General features: G+C 39.8%; 1 protein-coding gene across 2 annotated transcripts in view; it reads left to right on the top strand.

Annotated features, from left to right (window-relative positions):
• The window catches only part of ARHGAP18 (Rho GTPase activating protein 18), a 94,221-nt gene that overhangs the window by 10,059 nt on the left and 64,979 nt on the right, over positions 1–19,183 (top strand). The window contains exon 1 of one of the 2 annotated variants that reach the window (XM_064708044.1): positions 15,753–15,994. The exons of the other annotated variant lie outside the window; for it this stretch is intronic. Within the exon in view, the coding sequence (XP_064564114.1) occupies positions 15,915–15,994 (80 nt within the window). The 5' untranslated portion in view covers positions 15,753–15,914. Of the gene's footprint in view, positions 1–15,752; positions 15,995–19,183 lie in introns of those variants that run through there. 2 annotated transcript variants of the gene reach the window in all.

Raw genomic sequence — 19,183 nt, 5'->3', positions numbered from 1 at the left:
CAGCAGCATTTAGTTTCCCTAGATAAGTGAGAAGTTCAGAGCAGTGTCAGAGCTTAGCCACATTAGCCATTTGTGGTGAAAGAAAAGCCTCTATTAATGCTTATGCACTAGAATTAAGATGACTTGAATGCTGTAATCCTTCCTGTTCAGCTATTGGCATCATGCTGCCATCTGACAACAGCTGTTTCCTTCTTAATCTGATGGAAAAAAATGGTGGTAGATTGTTACTTGCACCATTACAAGCTCAGTCATTCCATTTTATGTTTTAGTAAATATGAACAGCATTTCATAATAAAACCCTGTTTAACCCTCTTTAATGTATCCATGTGTTACATATAGTATAGTCTTGTTTATTTTTGCTTCAGTAAGTACCCAAAGAGCTGACAGACATTGTTCTGCACCAGCATTTTACTTTCAGTTCTGTAGTTGGGAACCGCAGGATCCAAAACTTGTCATGAGGAAAAAACCCAGGCATTTGGGGCACATAAGAAAAATGAGTAAGCACTGCATGTCATGACACACTGTAATCACCACTCTTGGCAGAAGGCCAAGCATGGAGTTCACAGAGGCTTTTGAAGCTACTGGAGCTGGAGAGTCCTGCCTTGGAGCTGGATATCAGGCTGACATCTCTACATTTCCTTACAGCTGCTACTTTAAAGACACAAAAATACATTTGCCTCTCCTATTCCCTGAGCTTCAAATTGTGGGGCTACTTAGGTGAATCTTGGAGTTCCAAAACTCATCCGTGAGAATCAGATTTGAACACTTCTGCATCACAGTCCCATCATAGGTGCTGGTTTGACTGACAGCTACTGGTATGCCCACATATATTGAATACATTTGGTATTGGAGATAAAAGCTTGCTAAATGGCAAAGTATTCCTTGAAAGCAGAAGGCTGAGCTGTTTTTTTTTTTAAACACAAAAAACTCGTTTTGAGCTGGTGATACACAGAGTAGTGACCACTGTTGGTTGCGAAGCTGGAGAATTTAACTGAAGATCCTGTCCCTTATGTGTGTTTTCTGAGTTTAGCTTGGGAACGCAATGAAATTCAGACATGGATAAAGGGGAGGAGAAAAAAGGTCGCATTAAATATCAGATAAAATTAGGCAAATAACTCTCTACCTTTCAAAATTATGAACTTTATTTTAATTTCAGGCGAAATCCTTTGGATAGGAAACACAGATGTCAATATTTACAAGAACAATGGAAGCTACAGAAGGCAGCTGGTTTGCACCCGCCATTACCCAGCACTGTGTGTACGTGTGCTGTAGATCACCCCAAGGGTACAAATCTCTCTGATACACAGGAAAGGGGGAAAGGATTATGTGATTGTCGGATTAGGAACTATTTTTCTCTGATCCAGACAGTTATTGTGAACAATTCTAATTATTGGTGGCAGAAATACTCAGAGTCATCTCAGAACTTCCAGCAGCAGAAATTGCAGCTTCTGGAGAAAATGGACTTTGGTTCAAAGTCTCCTAAAATTCACCTTCTCTAGCCCAGTAGCTGTTGAAAGAAAGGTGGTGTCTGTTTGGCAAAACACAAAATATTGTGACTAGCAGGGTAGAAAGGAAAAATGGTCCTGCTCTTCTGTCTACTCTTCCTGTCAGATATGCACTCTGAGAAACAAAGTTCCTTAATGTTTGCAGTTGGTGGTTCCTCAGGCTGGAACACTCACCCCGTGAACTGGCTGCACAGAGAATGAACTTCTCACTCCTTTCTCTGGAATTGGTGCAACTATTAATTTGTAATTCAGAGGATCTTTGAACCTACTCTTGTATTAGCTAAGAGCCATGCTGAGATTGTTAACTTAGCAAATCACTTGATTCTGCAGTTCTCCTTTGTATTAGCTGCTTCCAGTAATGAGACTTTGCATGCAAATACAAATAGTTGGAGCAAAATGAAAAACTCTAAGCCCTAATAGATAAAATTAAATATTGCAAGTATTTTCATGATACTGCAGAATGTATGAATAATGATCAAGTGTTCAGGAATGAAATGGAAGGAAACAAAATATGGAATCCTTTGCTAATATTAAAGATCTGCTATGTAAATTGTATTTAATGCCATCTTCAAAGAGATGAGTTCTTGGGAGTATTCTCAAGGGAATTTGTTTTATTTGCTCCATCTACCTTGGTTTAATCTGAAGTAAATAAAGTTTATTTAAAATACGTTCTTAGTTTTCAGTCCTACTGACTCAAACATAACACCAAAACCAATCAGCAGGACAGTCTGTGGGCATCAGTATGAGCTGGATTATGAGCTCTAAAATGCCTCCAAATGTAATTTTTTGAATGACGTGGATTGATAATATATACTGACATTTTACAGATTTCTGTGAGAACAGATTTTTTTAAGGAAGTTTTCTAATCCAGATGTGTTCTAAATATTTTTACTTTTAGCCATAGCAAAATGCATTTTACAGTTTTAATTCATTATCTTAAAATACTACTTAGAAATTCAGAGTGATGCAGATGTCTTTCTCTTTGTCCACTGACATTTTTGATATTTACATTTCCAATCAGGGCGTAAACACAACAGTTTCGCTGACTAAAGTGCACTGTTAAAATTTAAATGCATGTTTATTTTGTGAATACATAATTCACTGAATTAAGATAACACTGAACATCCACTATGAGCAGGGAACATGGCTTGCAATTTAGAAAGGGGCCTGTGTTCTGCAGATAAGTACATTGCCAGTGTTAGTCTGTGTTTAAAATGTTTCAGCCACAGGCGTTAGAGTTGAAGAATGGCTTCATTTCTGCAAAGCTGGAGCAGGCTTCACAAGATCCACGATTGGGAATGAGTTCCTGAGAATTGCTTGTGACAACTGCATGTTAAATGTGATCCAGATTTCCTTGAAAGGTGATGGTTTTAAACCTAATCAGGAAGTTGTATCCTCAGAAAGTTCAATAAATTCAATCATAAATTAAATAGAATGTGTTACTTAAAAAAAGAAGTATAATAAAGATTTTTTTTAGTGTCTTATAGTGAATAATAATTTCTATTTTTTGTCATTCACATGCATTTACATTACTCTCATTGTAGCAAGGAACAAGAATTATTTTAAATTCTGGCCTATTTGAACATAAAAGTAGCTCTACTGGTTTGGACAGAAAGTCCAGCTCCCTGGCATCCTACTTATTTAAAAGACACCCATAAAAAGGTTTTAAGGAAGGGGCAATATTCCCAATGCTCTCACCAGCTTGCAGCCATATGCTGCCAGGCAATTCCTGAGCCAGATGTTCTTTCTGTATGTTTAGCAATAGTCCATGGATAAATCTTCCACAAGCATGTCTGGTCTTGCCGAGAACTCGTGTAAGCTTTCAGCTTCAGCAGCATCCTGCAGCCAGCAATACCACTGTGCAATGACACATGATGTGGAATGCCACCCCCTCCACTTTGTTTTGAGTCAGTTTCTTCATTGTAATTACTGTCAATTCCCCTCAGTGCTGCTGCTGGGAGAGACAGTGAATGATCCATTGATACAACTCCTTTTTTCTCCCTTGAGGTTTGGGTCTCAGTAATTTAGTTCCCTGTGTTTACTTGTAGACCACCTTCTCTGCCCTCTGTAAGTGTTTGGTGGCTTTTAAAAATTGATCCTCTAATTACAGTAGCCTGCAGTCAAATCACTAGGATTGCTTGTTTTATGAGCCAGGTATATTCAACTAAGTCCTGAATTAGAAATGGTATTTAATATAGTTTAAATCTGAATGTTGTTTAAACATAAACACAGCTTCCATTATATTGTGTTTGGATGTTTGGCAAAATCAACCTCTTAACAGAAAACCTGATCTGACTGTACAATTTAGGCCAATACTTATTTTATTATTAATGTACATTGTTTGCTTCTGTAAGAATACGTTATGCCAGAAGAGTTTGCCATGTTAAAAGTCTTTCTGATATACATCAAGCATAGTATAGTAAATGCTACTGGGAGATTAGTAAATATATTCCCAGTATTCTTCTGTACTTTGCAGTATATCTATAACTTAGAAATGGTACTTAATCATGTATCCAAACACTTCTGCACTTTCAGGCCCTAAATGTGAATAATACAAAATCCAGTACACGTAGTGGGTCCTTGCAAAGCAACTGTGATGGAGCTTTATTTAAAATTTTGTTCATGCTTTTCATTAAAGTACTTATCTGCAGCCAAGAGAATAGGAAATTAGGTTGACTAAAATAGCTACAATAGTCTAAACTGAATAGTTAAAAGTAGGGAATTCTACTGATTAAAACAGGGTACTTGAAAAATGGCAACATCCTAAAGTTATAACTATTTCACAGCTTGTTGGCAGCTAAAACATTATGTACCTGCTTCAGGGAGAAAAAACAACATTTCAGTTTTGCCCATGTGAATAGTATATTAGGCAGCACTTAAGACATTTTAAACTATTATGGTTATATATTGTAATATATATTTCTCCATAATGTTGCAGCACACATTATACATTGGGCTGAGTCCATGTAAAAATATCTTTCTGTGATTTCTGTAATGAAATGCACTTTGGATAGATAATAACCACAAATAGATAACTCTGAAACTGGGGCTAGGAAAAAGCAAAATATTCAGTTTGAAAACTGCTCCTATGAGCATCTGCTCTTAGAGTAGCAATAATCTTTTATACCAATTCTGTCTTAATTTTTAGTGATGATCCAAAGCAACTAAAGGGAAAAAAACCAGGCTAAGGAAAAAAATAAAAAAAGAATTATTTTGGTGGGCATGCAGCTTTTTTCCCCTTAACTGTTCATTCATGGCCAGGATCCCCAAAACCATCAGAGAGATGTGGTGTTTGTGCTGTTGCTTTGATAAAACTAAAACTAAGATGTCTACAGACTAATTTTTCTAATTTTTGGAAGTGCTTTTTGGGCTTTTGTGCTCTTGAAAACCAGCCTATTTCAGTGAGAAATGTGGATTTTTAGAAATAATAGTTATACTAGGAAAAGCCCTACTGTGGTCGCAATAGGAAAGCACTTTACACTACCACAGCCACCTAAATGCCTGAACAGGTATTAAAGGTTACAAGTACTCTTATACTGATGAAATTTATCAACACTAGTATGTTTTCTCTGTACCCATTCTGGAAGAGTCTAGCTGGCCAAATTAAAGTGTAGAAGGCCGTAGTGATAAAGCTTCCATTCCAAAATTCCCCTAATTCCTTTGGGATGTGCACAAAACATGGGTGCTGTTGACAAGTGCCCAGCCTGAACTGTAAATATCTTTCTGAATATGAAAGGGAGAGGGAACTGACACCAGGTAATCCCATCATTTTGGTGGGAGCTGTGCAGGGAATAATTGTACACAAATTCTTGTGGAATTTCACACTGCTGTTTCATTCTCCTGTCTGTTCTGGGATTTTTTACCTGAAATAAAGAGTGCTCTAATTTTTTGCCATAGTGCTATTTCCTAAAAGACCTCTCTGGTATTAAGAATGATGTTGAAAAAATCAGAAAGTGATCTAAGCAAAAAATGCAAAAAGAAAGCAGAATGAGGGAATAGGAATAGGTTGTCCTATAATTATCCCCCAAAGAAAAACAACCCCAACAAGCAAATAAACCACAAGGAAAAAGCAATTTAAATACTTAAAACTGAGAATCTTTTGTGACTCCAAAACGCAGGCAGCAAACAATTCACTCATGGATCTATTTATTTGTTTCTCAGAAGAGAATTTACAAGCCCAAAGCCAGGCTGGTGGATCATCCAGTTCAGGCAGAACTGGGCCAGGGGCCTGAAGGCTTGGTAGCAGCTACCGTGGTGCCCATCTCTCCTGCATCACCTCAGAGATGAGTGTAAAGGAGCCCAAGTGCTGCAGCAGGGGCTGAACTCACAGGACAGGAACTAGGGCTGAAATATTAGTCCAGAAAAATCAGAAGAGGCTTAGCCTCTGACTTTGGGGGGGGTCATCATTTTGCTTCATGTGCTCTGGCAGCAGAAAAACTTCAGTATTCTGCTGCCCTGTTATTTATAACCTCATTTCCCAACTCTTGTTTAGCCTTTGATGAAGTAAGGCTACCTTCTTCACAAACACTGATGATCTCAGCTATGGAATGATAAATTCTTATTCTACAATGCAGGCATTTACCTTATAATGTATCCATTTGGCTTTTGTCTATTCATCAATCCTTATCATCCATTGCCTTAAGAAGAGAATGTCGAACAATCTATGGCACTCCTATTAGACAATTATAAAATTTGGAGTGCTGGTCATTATATATCTGCATATATGGGGAATGAGGGAGAAAAAAACATATTTGTGTAATAGTTGAAGTTTTCTTGTTTGTGGCCTGTGTGCTGCTTTTGCCATGCTTCTGGTTTGTCCTTCACCTTGCAGCTTGGGAAAAGCAAAACGCAAACAGGATTTTCATATGAGCACTACTTGATTGTTCCTAACCTGTTCCTGTTAGCTCAGCTAATAGAAATGTGATTTTATTATATTTATCAATAACACTTATAATTCTGAGAAAATTGTAGAGACTTCTGGAGTGGAGGTACTTATGTATAGCTGAAGCTTTTGTACATCAGCCAGCAGGTGATGAAAAATCCTACAGATTATTATCCCCTTGTACATCTGTAAGATGTTCCAAAACATAGGTAAAATAATTAGGTTCTAAATCCCCTCAAGAACAGAAGAACTCATGGTATTACATCTTATTTGTAATATTTTTCACCAAATTTTGTTGTTATTCACGCTTACATACAAGGTGAGTCCTCTTCTCAATGAAAATTTGTGAAATACTCAAATTACTCTAAGTGCTCACTTCTTGTATTTCAGTTTTAAAGATGGTAGAAAAGGTGCTTGGAAAAAGTGGTGAAACCAGAATGCAGCTGATTTATTATACTGGGAGTGTTAAACTGCATAATTTCTGATAAAGAGATGCTAGCCTGGCTGGAAATTATGTGGTCCTTTAAAAATGTTACTTTTCATTAACACAAAATACAATCCTCATCTCTGTGCTTCTGCCCGTCTCTCATTCACAGTATATAAAGTAGCACAGCACTGTCTTTAATGGTCAGGAAAGAATAGAAAAGAGATGATGATGATTCTTAGATATTTTAAGTAATTTCCCCCATGATAAGAGATTGATGGGGTCATCTAAATTCTGAGATGGAAATATTACTGACCAGATTATGGTGCCTTCTGCCAATTTGTTTTTATATTTAGTAAAAAATACTCTGCTCAAAGGAGGTGGTTGTCCCGCTCTGCTCTGCACTGGTGAGGCCTCATCTTGAACACTGTATAGTTTTGGGCACCACAATATAAAAAAAGATCTTAAGCTATTAGAGAGCATCCAAAGGAGAGCCATGAGGATGGTGAGGGAAAGCTGTATGAGGAAGGCTGAGGTCACTTTGTCCGTTCAGCCTGGAGAAAAGGAGACTGAGGGAAGACCTCATTGTAATCTGCAGCATCTTCATGAGGGGAAGAGGAGGGGCAGGCACTGTGGTGTTCAGTGACAGGACCTGAGAGAATGGCCTGAAGCTGAATCAGCAAAGGGTAAGGTTAGGTATCAGGAAAGGTTTTTCACCCAGAGTGTGTTTGAGCACTGAACAGGCTCTCCAGGGAAAGGGGGAGATAGTGTATAAGGGAGAGTGTTGCCTGATTCTGGGAACTGCTTTCTGTCCCTGAGAGAAATGCATTCTTCCACTGATGCAAGTTAGTAGCACTGCTCCCATTGATTTTTCAAGTGCCAAGATGAAATCAAGGGCAGCCAAGAGCTGCAGATGGTCTTTCTAATCAAAGACCCAACACCAATGCAGCTGTACGTTGTTAGTGCTCACTCTGACCCCAGTTCCCTATGGCAGCCATATGGCTTGGAACCATTCCCTGCTACTCTTCCCTCTTGCAGGACACACGTGTGTATCCTACTCTGCACACCAGCCCCACTTCCCGGGACAGTTTTGTCTCATTCACTGCTGTTCTGATTTTGCTTGTGACTCTATTATCCCAGTGATTCTATAATTATCTTTGTTAGATTAAAATTTCAGGAGACTTGGTCATAGATGTCTCCATAATATTTATATTTACATATATGTAAATTTGCATATATTTCCACATATGCATCCTCATTGAAAAGTTACTTCAGCTTCCCTCTTTTTTTTTCCTATTTGGACATATGGTGAACAGTATTGTACATAGTGTGAGTTATTAAATAGTAAGATACTACAGTAAATCAAAGTAAATCTAACCACTATAACATAAATACAGTTTTTTGGGGATGAATGTCTTCCAAGTGAACTGCAAATGTTATGTTTTTCCTGCAGAAACTACACTGTAATATCTTGATGTAGGCAAATGTTCAAGTTTAGCCTTCTGTAATTCCAGCAATTGCTTCCAAAATACACAGCAGTGGTAGTATATTCTTGCCTTGTAATTTTGCAGCTCTGTCTGAACCTTGCTCTAAAAACCTATCACAATTTCTTTGCAATCAAAGATGAGCAAATTAGTGCAAATTTATTAAATCTAGTCACTTGTTTCTGTAACAACTGTAGGTACACTTTAGAGGACTGATGCCCTGAAGGCTACAGATTTGACACTTTGTTTAAAATTATTTGTGACTTGCATGTGTGGCTATGCATCAGCCTAGAGATAATAATGAACTTTACAGTTATTGCTTGGTACATGGTTCTACCGGATAGGTGTAATAGTGCTGTGAGTTTTTATTGGTGTATGACTGGTATTTTTTTAGCTTTCTAACTGGCTTTCAGCCAAAAAGAAACAAAACCTCAAATATTAATTTATTGTACAAATTTTTGCACAGGTATTCATGCTAATTTTAATTTTAGTTGTTATTCATCAGAGTTACTTTTGAATACCTATGAAGAGTAAATAAAAACCATCAGGACTACCATAAAGAATGTTTTTTCTTGCAGCTTACATTTGTAAATTTTTTGGCTCAAAATTTGTCCAATCCTTGTTACAATAATGTTTCCAATCCCAAATATCATATACTTACATTCATTTAAAAAAAAATTGCAAGTGCTAAATGTCATTGTCAGAGCTATTTGCATAAAAGATGTCAAAAAAGTTGTTTGTATGAAATGCATGAAACCTCATTAAATAGATAAGACAAGCAAGAATGTGAGAACTTCCATTCCTTCTTTCTGATTTGTCTATGATATTTGCAGACATAGTTTTAAAAGATATTGTCTCATTAAGATGGTATATCTTGAACTGTAGTCGGGACCTGACATGTGGTTAAAGTATGGTGGCCTTCTTTTGGATCTAGTATTTCTGGTAAATGCTGTTCTGAGTTGATATGAACCATTTTAAAAATCCATATTGAATTCAGAAGATTTTTTCCATTCAAAATAGTAAAAATAAGACTGACATTTTGAAATATTCTGTATTAAGAATGGCTGGATTTGATTGCAGTGTAAAATGTGGGAGAAAGAAACACTTTTCAAATATTTGTTTGGGATGAAAGAAGATGATGCAAAATGAATATTTTTGTCAGTAAGAAAGAACTAAGAATATTTTGCATTGTGTTTACTTTAAGTTTTGCTGGGTATTCTTCAACCCTTAAAGACAAGTGGTTTTCTTTCTCAGAGCCCATGACTCATACAATTGTTCCTTTCTTTGTTCTGAAGCATTTTTGCTCAGTGCATAATGACATTTCTGGATAGCTCTGGCTTGCTCAGCTTAGGATTGTGTCACAATTTTCATGAGCTTTTCTGACTGACTAAACTCTCCTCCTTTGTGGCTGTTCTGTTTTATTTCACCAGATGTTTTTGTGCTACAACTTCAGCTGTGATCAAATCTGCAGGCAACAGCAAAATTAGAAGGGTAAGGAAGAGAAGAGCTCCCAGTCAATGTGCTGACTGACTTAGTTAACACGTGTGGGAGAGAGTATGGTTTCAACTTCCTAGCCAGATTCAGACTGAAAAAAACTGTCCCAAACCCTACTGAAGCCTGGGCTAAGATGGGGGGTGGGGATGGTGACACAGAACCCGAACCCAAGCCATGGACACAGCCTGTCTGTAAAGTAACAAATCATATATTTATTTCCAAGTACGTTCTGTGCGCTTGCTAGCACCCCCAATCTTTCTCGATGAAACTGTACCTGATGAGTTCACCAGTTGTTACATCCCAAATACTGGATAGAGGGGTCTATTTCCTGACCTGACGAAGAAGAGAGGAGGGGGTTGTTAGCTACTGGAGTCTTCTTCACTCCTGCCTCTTCAGAGGGTTTGGTGTTGGATGCAGTGTCCAAGAGAAGAGACAAACCCAGCATTTCTGTCCTTCATGACAGCAGCCTCTCATCAAGAGAGTAAATGCCCCCTTCCATTCAGAAGCACAGCACATTTCCCTGAGGAGACCTTTCAGAAGGAGCTTCCTCGGTGTGTTTGGATGTGCAAGCCAGTCAGCAGGTCTGCTCCAAGTGTATCAGACAGTGCATGATATTCACATCAGTCTCACCAATGTCAGAAGCAGCCATGTGAAAAGTTGATGCTTTCCACAATACTGTGCCTGTAATATAGTTACAGAAAGTATCTGTGATGTACAAGGTCCCAGTTGCTCTACAGAGTTCAGGGTGCTCATGGTCAAGAAAGATCAGTTCAAATTGAAACAGATGCAGAGTCAACAAGGAGTCAGGAGGATGGAAGATCTCCCTCTGAAAGAAAACCAAAAGTGTGTTTAACCAAGAAAAAAATCTTTTTTAAGGGTTATACAGCTGCCTTGTATAAATGCCAAACATGATTGAACAGAAAAATGAGATACCAGTCTCAAAACTTTTTTTTTTACCCATCTTTATTTCAATTTCATATGCTAGTAGAGTGTATCTGCCTCTGCAGTGAATCCATTCAGTGTGCACCACATTTAGGTAGTACTTTGGGAGAATTAAGAAGGGGCAAGGTGATTATATTTGGGAAATACAACCACCTGTTCATAATTAGTGACGTATGTGAAATCATTATTTATAAAATCAAAGTTGTGTCAGAAGTAGTTAAAGAAAAAGGGGTCATTCAGAGTTACTAATGAAAATCTTAGTCTCCAACACTCATGCTGACTTCCCCTTTCTCAAAGTGGCATGAAACATCAGTTATGGCATTTTCTTTTCTCCAAAAGTCCTACACCTCATGTGGAGATTCTATAAAGTGCACTAGATTTATCATCTGTTTTCTATGCCTGTGGATGCAGAAACCCATGCCATTTTATCCCTATTAAATCATGCACCAAATGAAAGTAAATCTAGTGATGTAACGGGAAATAATTTTCTGCATTTTTTGGTACCTTTCAATGTAATTGAACATATGGTCAATACTCCTCATAAATAGCTAGATATTATTAGCCCTCTTATATGGATTCCCTGTTACAGGGAAAGGGAAGCAAGAATTGATATGAGGGCTTGTGCAAGGTCACACTACAAACAGATGTGGATAAATTACTTCCATAGAAACAGATATATCTCTGTGGGTAAAATTCAGCAGCTGTCTGACCATGAGTAAAAACATAAGGCAGATGAGAACCTCAGCCGCTCAATCCCTGCGCTGTGATTTACATAAGGTAAGCAGATGGGCAGCAACGGGCAAGATCTAAATTTCTCCAGAGAAAGCATTCAAGAAAAACCAGACAGGATAAAATAGAATAAATGCACGTGCTCATTGGTCTTCATATGGATAATGTCAAAAGCAGCACTGGTAGTTGTTACTGTTTCAGCTTTTGTGAAGTCATGGAATTAAAAATTACCGAGGCAGCCACCAGAGTGCACCAGATACATTTTAGAGCAACTCGCAAGAAAAGTGAACAACCTAAGAACTGTTACTCCCTTTTCTTCTTTTATTTTTGTTGTTATGTGAAACGAATCATCAGCTCTTTAAATATGCATGCAGAGGGCAGTGAGGAAGAAGGTGAAGACTCAGAAAGCCAGGAAAGCATCACTGCTTTCTGAGTACACGTGTGACTTCATCCCCACCTTTGCCATTTGGGGATGTGTAAGATGATCTGAAACACCTCCTACATATCAGTACTGTACATTTTGAACTACTGACTACTCCACGCTGTGTATGCCATATGGTGCATGTTGTAACTGAATATTGCTTCTTCCATGTTTTGAAGGGCAACATAAAAACATTAAAGGTGAAGTTTACCAGACAGATGTGCACATCTGCATGTGACCTACTCATGTAGTCAGTCTTTCTAGTCAGTGGAAATAAATGGACAATTTTGGCTCAGGATTTGTCTTTATGTGTTAAGGTGGAGGTCTAACATAGGACAGAGGATTTTACCCTCTAAAAGTAATTTCTTTCATGGACTTCTAATGGAATGTAAAATCAGTTATATAGCTCTAGGCATCAAGAGTTAAGTACACGTAATCTACATTTTTGTATTATTCCTAGCATTGATTATTAACAGCTGCAGAACACTCTTCACACATGTTGTTCTTTAGGTAGTGGAGCGCAGCAATACATGAAATGTGAAACGCAGTAAGAGTTAGATTTCATCTTACAGTACACAAACAATGTTCCATTTAATGTATTTTCTGGCTTCTGGCTGGAACCCTGGAATAATGATTTGGATAATGGAAGTGCTGCCATTTTATTTCAATGTGAATTAGGTGAGTGAGCTGGTGAGACATTTTCTGCTCAGTTTAAAACCCATCGGAGCAAATGCTGGAATAGATAATAGAAGGGAAAGGTTGAAACTCCCCTGCATTAAAAATATGCTTTAAAATCCAGTTGTACTTCTACTTTAGCACTACAGTAGTTGTCAAAATGCTCTTGGACATGGGGATTTCTAGATCTCAGCAGGAACAAATCCATCTACTGCCAAGTCAGCCTGTGAATTTAAATTTGTCAGCTGACCTGTTACTATTTCCTCTAGCCAATTCTTCTCAGTAGGTTGCATTTTTATCTGCTGATAATTAACATATCATTAGGAACTGGAATGTGAAAAATCACTTAGCACATTTTTTAAAAGAATAATCATATATTTATACAAAATATGAAAAACAGTGTGATGTATTTTTTATTTGGGAAAATTTTAAAAATGAAAATAAATAGCTTTGCAGTGAAGCATCAAAAGCACATGTTGAACACATGTCTATTCAAACCCTGTAAAGCAGTGATGAAGAATGGCAGTGCTGAGAAGTTCTCTTTTTAGCAGTTGTTTTGCAAAGAGAGCACTAAGCATGAGAACCCTGCACGGTCTGCTTGGCTTTGGTGAGTGAGTATGATGAGTATAAAGGCAGTGCATGACGTCTTAATCTAAATATTTAAACTCCTTCAAAGAGTCTTGGATTCTGTAGCAAGATAGACTGATTTGTAATGTCCTTTCTCAATGATATCCTCCTTTTAGCACATAAACCTGTAAGACTCAAATGGTGCATTCTTACCTAGTTGATTATAGGGTTGTAGAACAGTTTGAGTTGGAAGTGACCTTAAAGATGATGTAATTCCAAACCTCCTGTCACCAACAGGGATGCCACTCACTGGATCAAGTCCCTCAGGGCCCCATCCAGTCTGGCCTTGAACACTTCCAGAGATGGAGCATCTACAAACTCTCTGCGCAACCTATTCACCACTCTCCGAGTAATGATTTTCTTCTTAACATCTAATCTAAACCTGCCTGCTGTCTCTCATTGTCCTTTGTCCTGTCTCTATCTGCCTATATAAAAAGTCCCTCTCCCTGTTTTTAAAAAGCTTCTTTAAGGTACTGAAAGGCCTCAATGAGGTCTCCCCAAAGCTTTCTCTTCTCAATGAACAACCTTACTTTCCAAATGAGTATGCCTGGACCTTATTAAGAACAAAAATATTAATGACTATTAATATATTAAAGGAATAATATTAAAGAAGTTAATGACTATTTAGTCAGAGTTAGGCAGAAGATATACCAGTGAGAGAGAGTAATGATATTTCTGTCAGTTTATAGCAATGATACATCTGTAGGTCAAAATCATCTGTCTGTGTGTGGTGTAACCTAGGAATCATTTAATCAAAGAAAACCTTGCTGGTGGGTTTGATCCTATCAAGCAGAGAAAAAAATGTGTCTAGAGTTAGCTGCTAAACTCACTTCTATGTTTGAAGTGCATCATAATAAAGACAGATGTGAGAAGGGAATCAATATCTCTTGGTGGTTTTATCACTAATTTAATCCCTAGTCTCATTTTTTAATAGGACTTTTTTTTCTTTCTAACTCCTTTTCTCATTTTTCTTGTTACATGCTTATAAAAGCCTTCTTGAGCTTTCTTACTTCTTGCTGTCCAGTTGACTGGTACAAACTCATTCTGGGTTTCGCCTCTCTTAAACTCCCCCCCAGCCCAAACAAGGTCGGTTCTTCCCCTTCTCCATTTGCAGCAAGATTGTCTCTTGAGCAGCCCCTGGTGACACCACATTGACTACATCTTGTTTCTGCACTTTTCTTTTTCACATCATCGTTGCAGCTTTGTTGAGGTGTGCTTTAATGATGATGCGTTTTAAGATGCTTATCAAAGAAAAAGCAGTTTACATTTTTGTTCTTATAGCACATAATATATATAATTTGGGCAAAGGGCTTTGGAAAGCACTCATTAGACATGGAATTCTCTAAATCTTTTACTTTTCTTTCTATTTTACTTTAGTTATATTTTAAAGGAAGTTTTATAGCTAACTGTTTGGCATGCAACCAGTTAGCTGAAGCTTTAGACAAGGCCAGCTGTAAATATCAAGGACTCAAGAGGACAAACTGATCTTGCTCAAACATGACCAGTGTTTGCTTCTCTGCTGGGACCAACTTCACAGTGGCTGTAGGACAAGATTTCTGTGCTGCTCCTGCATGGCAGCTCTGCACTGCGGAACAGCTGCACAGAAAGCTGCGTTGTCCATCCACAACCTTGCATGCAGCGTTCCAATTTAGGTACAAGGTTAAAAGAGTGAAGGTTCAAAACTCGATGCCCACGCACTTCAGAATACCTCACAGAGCCCAGCACCAAGCTTTGCAGATTTTAACTGCAAGCAAAGCAGTTGCATGATTTGTTTGTTTTGAAAGGAAAAAAAGTAAACACAATGCAAATTACACTCATCTCAAGTGAAGCTGACCCATTCACTTGTAGAACAAACTGATAATAATTCAGACAAATCATATGCATATGTGAACGAGGGCACAAATTACAAATATAAATAGCGTATGTGCATTTACATGTTGCCATGGAAAAAACCAAACAGGTTTTGGGTGTTATGTTAGAGGTCTTGCCTACCAATTCAAAACTATTACCAAGGCAGTGAGTCCCATCTCATCAGAGCCTGAGCCAAGGCACAGAAAAGAATTTGCCCACCAAAAAGGCTGACTCAATGCAATCGTGGAGCTAATGTTGTCTTATTTAAGGCCCAGAAGGTCTGAGGCAACTCAGTCAGCAGTGTCCTTGCTTGACATTATCCCTTGTGATTTTTATTATGAGAGCCTGTTATTTAAAAAAAAAATAAACTTTTTTTTATGTGTGTATGAAAAGTTAAAGCAATCACCAGATACTCTTGCGATTCAGTGAAATAGATCATGTACAAAGCAAACGCTGAACACATTCTTTTATTTTTCTTATTGCCGCACACGGCAGCCTCGGGGCGCGGCAGTTCTCCCGCGGCAGCTGACCCGGGGCCGAAAGGGCAGCGACTCTTCTTTAATTGACGGATGTCTGAGCGACACCTTCACACCAACCGCAGCCTGCCCGGAGGACGCTGGTTCCCCGCACCCCTAGGCGTGAGGGAGCGCACAGAGCCGTGAGAGGGCCCGGCTCCCGGCCGCCGCTCGCTCCCGCCGCCCTCTCCCGCGGGGTTCCCGGGCCGGGAGGAGGCGCACGGCCCCGCCGGGCCGCAGGAAGCGCTGCCGTCACCCGGCCCTGCCCCGCCGCGCTGCCGGCTGGAGGCTGGGCCGCGCCGGGCCGCAGCCGGGCCGCCCCGCTCCGCCTCGGTGTCTCTAGAAGGGATGCGGCGGCGAGCGCCATGAGCTGGCGGTCCGGCTCCCGCGCCGTGGTCCTCACCGCCTACCACCCCAGCAGCGGGGCCGGCGACGTCCCCGGCGGGTGAGTGGAGGCTCGGGCGGGCGGCGGGGAGGGCAGGAGGGCGCTGCCCGCGGCAGGTGCGCTCGGCGGGGGCGGCTCCGGCTGCCGCGCCGCGGAGGAGGAGCGCAGCCGGCTCAGCGCGAACCTGTTGCGCGGGAGAAGGTTTCTCTGGCCGCGGGGATAAAGGGTTTGTCCGGTTTTGCGCTGTCCCGCAGCTCCCAAAGGGTTTTTCCTTTGTTGGTTAGTTGGTTTGGGTTTTTTGTCACCCGTTTCTGTAGTAAGCTCCGCGCGTCGAGGAAACCCCAGGAGTTGTGCTGGTCTGCCGAGAGCCGAGTGCAAGCAGCGGCCGCCGGCTGTTGTTAAGGCGTTTGTATCCAAGAAAATCCCGTGGCCGCCCGGGTGCGTGGTCGGTGTTAAACCCGAGCTGTTCTGGCCGGAGCGGTTTAAGGCTCGGAGCGGGGAGGGTTTGCGGCTGTCCCGTGCCCTCGGCGCGCTGGACGTCAGTGGTTTGGGGATCTGGGTGTCCGTGGGACGCTGTGCGTAGATTTTCCTATAATCTACTTGTGGTTTATTTACTACTTTGTCTCTTTGTAATTTGCTTTTTTTTTTAATTTTAAAAAATTAATGTGATAAACGGGACGGAGGTGTAGGTAATAATGAGACAAACTTTTAAAAGCATTTGTCATTGAAACTGATAACGGGCAAGAAGCCGGTTTCGCATACACAAGGGCTGAGGACCTACTAGGAGGTGACTCACAGCACGTTTGATATAGGCAGAAGTCACTGCTGGCTTTTCCATAGCAATGACCAGAGGGACTTTTGTGTAAAGGACTGACTTTTGTCCTTATGGCCCATTCAGTCTTGCCTCTTCCTTGCTGAAATTGTCAACAAAGGTCCCATTGATAAAGATGGGACTTTTAATAACGCTGAGAAGCCAGCTGAAACTGGGAAGGTATTGAAACTGGCATACTGTTTCCATGTGTGCATAGGAAGAGCATGTGTCATCAAAGAGATTCTAGTCTGATTAAAAGAAGGTAGCAGGCAGTACAGTGGGTCACCCTGGAAAAAAGATAAAATGCGCTGTGACCTATCGCACGAAGAGTCCACAACAGGAGCAAGGAGTGAACTGAAAAATACCTCCTACCCATTGTTAGAACCACAAAGTTCTCTTTTGTTTGAGGTACTTCCTTCTCCATGACTAATGTTATTTATCAGCCTCACTTGCAGTCCTGATGTCATCTTAGCTACACCTATAGGGCGCTGCAGACCTGGCCATTTTCAATGGAATACAAAATAATTAATATTTTTTCAAGAAGTCACAGAATCCAAAAACTTCTCTCTTAATTTTTGTGGTGTTTCTTTGCTTCACATAACTCCCATCAAACTCCCCATGGACGTGGAGAGATAAGTTAAAAAAATGCTTTCCCTGCTCCTTGGGATAACTTCTGAGTAAAGATCTGTTTATCTGTTAGCATTGGTTCCCCTTTTTTTACATGTAGCTGTCTGGACACATGGCTCTAAGCAGCAGACTCTTGTCCCTAGAGGCCTGAGATACATGAGCACAGTCCCTCTCTGTGTCTTAGGAAACCTGTCTCCTGTGCTAATGCCGCACCATTAGGGGCAGTAATCTCATGAGATTCCAGCTCCTCTGCAGCTGCTTCTGCTGACGGCCTCCTGGGTAAGCTGGGACATTGCCAAGCGAGTAATAGCAATCCTTCACAAATTCTTCTGGTTTGGGATTAAGAGAAGGGGAAATAAATGGGAAAAGTGGTCTCATTTCTGTAATTATAGCAAACAAATGTGCATGTTTCAGCTGTGCAGAGCAGAGGATTCCCACAGTTACTTTGCCCGTGTTCCACCACAGCAGTAGTACAGCTTTCCAGCCCATGTGCATTTGCCACTTAGCTCATTAAACTAAAATCCTGGAATACCTCACTGCCTTTCTGCTGTGCCACTCTAAATTTGAACCTTAGGTCTGTTTCTCCTGTTTTTATTATTCAGGATCTCAACTCCATGGTCCTGGTTGGCCCACTCCCTCCTGCTGTGCACTAGATCCCTAGTGTCTTCCCACTTCTGAAGTGAGGGAGATTGGGAGTATTTTCATGGGAACAGAGAGGGAGGGAAGTGGCTGCTTCTGGTTCTCTTTTGGTCTTTTTAGAAACAAACAAACAAAACTTTCCTGAAATGTTGTAAGGTTTCTGTGGGATTTCTCTCCCATCCATTCCCCTCAGTTATTCTAACTACATTCCTTCTCTGTCAACATTCCCAAGATTTGCAGAGTTGCATGATACTAATAATGCCCAAACCCATATAATTCTGAAATATTTAATGGAAATAAGTTTTTCAATTAGGCTTTTCATAGTGTGCAAGTGGATCAGTTTTGCAGTCCAGATTTTGTATTTTGTTGTTGATGTGAAATTTAGCTTATTTTGCCTTTTAAAAAAATAACAAAATTAGAACAACTTTCAATATCTAGGTTAGCATCTTGCTACTAATTTGAAAATTCTATAAATTTTACCAGGGATCAGAATATTAGGAAGCCAGTGTAATACAGTACCAGCTGAAATGAAGCAGCCCTTTTGGAAAGAATAATAGAGAAACTATGTTGAATTATTTTTTTCATAGGCATTTAAGACAGTGTGTGTTAGAAATTGCTTTATCTTTGTAGGGAAGCATGACACTGGTTCCTCCTGGAAAAAGCAGTATGTTGGCCGTGCTCCAGACAAAGTGACATAGTAGGAAAGAAAGAGCTATTCTTCCTACCCCGTTTTTTTCCTTTGGGCATATGAGAACTCTTGCTTCATAAGACTTAAAATTTTACTGATTTAATGGATTGTTGAGCTACTTGTCTATTCTGGGGTTTTTGGCCCTTTAAAGGCACAATAAGTCTATGAAATACTGTTTTGTAAAGGCTTACCTAACCATTGGTTCAGTAGGCTAAAATCTACAACAGCCTCAGTGTGATTACGTCCAAGTTTGTCAGTTTAGGAATATTTTCTTAACAGTAATGATGCATAAAATAGGATCAGAAGTGCTGTCTTTGCCGTAGAGAAGTTTATTTTGCTGTAACATAGCAGTTAAAGGATTGTCTTTTTATGGTGTAGATATTGGTTGTGTGTGATTTCTGTGGTCTACCTAAATATTTATTAATATTTATTAAGTTTAAAAACTTTCTTGGAAAAATCAAAAGGCAAGATACACAGTATCAAA

The sequence above is a fragment of the Zonotrichia leucophrys genome, chromosome 3, assembly GCF_028769735.1.
Source record: "Zonotrichia leucophrys gambelii isolate GWCS_2022_RI chromosome 3, RI_Zleu_2.0, whole genome shotgun sequence".
Classification (NCBI taxonomy): Eukaryota; Metazoa; Chordata; class Aves; order Passeriformes; family Passerellidae; genus Zonotrichia; species Zonotrichia leucophrys.
This window is presented reverse-complemented; position numbering and strand designations above follow the sequence as displayed.